The sequence below is a fragment of the Lactuca saligna genome, chromosome 8 (genome assembly GCF_052625555.1).
Source record: "Lactuca saligna cultivar CGN05327 chromosome 8, ASM5262555v1, whole genome shotgun sequence".
NCBI classification, from domain to species: Eukaryota; Viridiplantae; Streptophyta; class Magnoliopsida; order Asterales; family Asteraceae; genus Lactuca; species Lactuca saligna.
The window spans coordinates 140,388,949-140,391,377 of NC_136424.1; the positions used below are offsets into that span (position 1 = coordinate 140,388,949).

General features: G+C 36.5%; 1 protein-coding gene across 1 annotated transcript; it reads left to right on the top strand.

Annotated features, from left to right (window-relative positions):
* Window positions 1–1,540: 1,540 nt before the first annotated feature.
* LOC145010147 (uncharacterized) lies at window positions 1,541–2,005 on the top strand. Its single transcript, XM_078968724.1, has one exon. The coding sequence runs from the start codon at window positions 1,541–1,543 to the stop codon at window positions 2,003–2,005; it is 465 nt and encodes a 154-aa protein (XP_078824850.1).
* The last annotated feature ends 424 nt before the right edge of the window (window positions 2,006–2,429 follow it).

The following is a 2,429-nucleotide window of genomic DNA, read 5'->3' on the forward strand; positions in this document are numbered from 1 at the left end:
TGCTACCGTCACCTTTGAGCTTAACTAACACATGCTTTCCGCACTAAAGGATATTCCATTCTACAAAAAGTTCATGAAGATGCATAAAAGTACCTCGATGAAGTCAATGACATCATTGACTATTTCAATATTTCGAATGTAGCATGAGAAACTATCTAATTAAGAATGCTTTCGGTTACCTTCAAAGGAGCAAAAAAATATTGGGTAAAGCAATCCCAATCGGTTCAATCACCACATGGGCGTAAATGCGTGAAGAATTCCTCCAACAATTTTTCCCACCATCAAAGGTTTCTAATCTTAAGAAATCCGTAGCCCATTTCGACAACAAGTGGGAGAACCTTTATATGAAGCATGGGAGAGGTATTAGGGGTTACTAAGGAATTGTCTCAAAAATGACCTAAACATGCAAGAAGAAGTCTCAATCTTCTACGATGGGGTAAACGTAACAAGGCAATTTCTTGATTCTCAAGGACCATTAACAAATAAGAATCGCGCTGAAATTAAGGAGCTAATCGAAGAATTTTCCAAACATTCAAGTGAGTGCCAAAACCCAAGACAAGACGAAGCTATGGAAATTGGAATTGGTGCTTTAGACGATATGGTGAATATTTTGGCAATGTTGAGTAACATGGATCAAAGAATGACGAAGATGGACCAATCCATACACACAATATAGGTGGGGTGTGAAAATTTTAATGGGCCACATTTGACTAAAGATTTCCATTTAGACGAAAATGTGAATAGAAAGTGCAAGTTAGCTACTCTAGTGTAGATCGCTATGATGAAGATTGGAGAAAGCCAAAGATAGAATCGTTGCCCTAGTACAAGAAAAAAAAGAAAAACATAGGCAAACCGGTCAGGGCTTTTAACAAAAAGAAGAACCACAACCCGAGAAAAAGGTGGATTTAGAGTCAATGCTTACTAGATTCATGGAGGCTTCTGAAAAACGACATGATGCAAATGATGTTACCATTACAAAACAACAAGCGTCCATCAAAAATATTCAGAATCAACTCTAGCAATTGACCGAACTAGTTCACGAACGGTTACCACCTAAATTTCCCAATCAAAAGAAGTAACCATATGCCATGGCCATATCCAATGAAGAAGACACTATTTCTATATTTTTGGAGGCATTAGAAAACAACTTAAAGTAGCCCGATCCATAGCCGACGTGGAAGAAATTGGAAGAAAAAAATGAAGTTGTTGATTCCTAGTTCTCACGTCATGAGGATCCTTCCCTCACGTTGTGGGTTGGGTCTGATAAGAAAATTTCTTCTTTTGTCAAAGCATATCAACATGTTTTACCATTTCCTTCTCGATCTAGAATTCACTCATTAGAGCAAGAACAAAAAAAATTCTTCAACAAGTAAAAGGAACTACAATCAATACCCCATTTATTGATTCCTTGGCCAAAGTTCCCAAATATGCCAAATTCCTTCAAGATCTATTAGACACTCGCCAACAACTAAAGAAAACTTCCAAGGTAGTTCTTAGTGAGAAAAGTTCCATGTTTATTATAGAGGGAATACCAAATTAAATGGGAGATCTCAGACGGCTTACACTTCCATGTGAGTTTGGAAATAACACGAAGATATTTTCCTTAGCCGATTCTGGAACAAGTATTAATTGGATGTCATATTCTTTTTACCAAAAGCTTAACCTTGCGGAATCGAAGGATACAAGGATGACAATTCATATGGAAAACTGTTTGGTGACTCATCCTCGAGGCATAATTGAGGAGATATTTGTAATTGGAAATTTTATTTTTCCAATCGACTTTGTGATGCTAGACATGAAAGAGGATGAAAATGTCCATATTATCCTTGGATGCCAATTACTCAATAACGCGCGAGCTTTGGTGGATATTTGTGAGTCAAAGCTTACTTTGAGAGTGAGAAATAAGGAAATAACATTTGGAGTTGAAGACAGATTTAAAAAGGATAAGGCTCAAAACGAAGTGTTCTATACGGATGAAGAAAGTAAGCTTCAAAAGTTAGAATAGTTGATGGAAGAAGAGATTCATACAAGAGAAGAAATCAAGCGTACAAAGCCAAGAGCATCAATTCCAATGTTCTTTGAGGTCTTTGCATTTACAACACCAAAGTCCCAAGTGAATGAAGAAAGTGAAGAATCTTTGATCTCGAGTGATGATGAAGAAGATGAAATTACACAAAACTTGAGCAAGAAAACTTTAGATAAATGGATGTTGAAGCTAATGAACTACAAAAATAAAAAGAAGAAGCTAAACTTGCTGCCAGGAATAAAGGGTTGAAGCGGAAACATGAGGAAGCCGATGGGAAAACAAAGAAGGAAAATTCTATAAAAGTGTATTTCGGAAAGGTCCAAGCTTACAAAAGAAAATGGAAGGAACAAAAAGTGAAAATAGATATTGTACCTCTAACTAATACAACGTAGGGCATCATATA

Bases quoted from the DNA above. Each gene is read 5' to 3' on its own strand.
- LOC145010147 (XM_078968724.1), top strand. From the start codon at position 1,541: ATGGGAGATCTCAGACGGCTTACACTTCCATGTGAGTTTGGAAATAAC.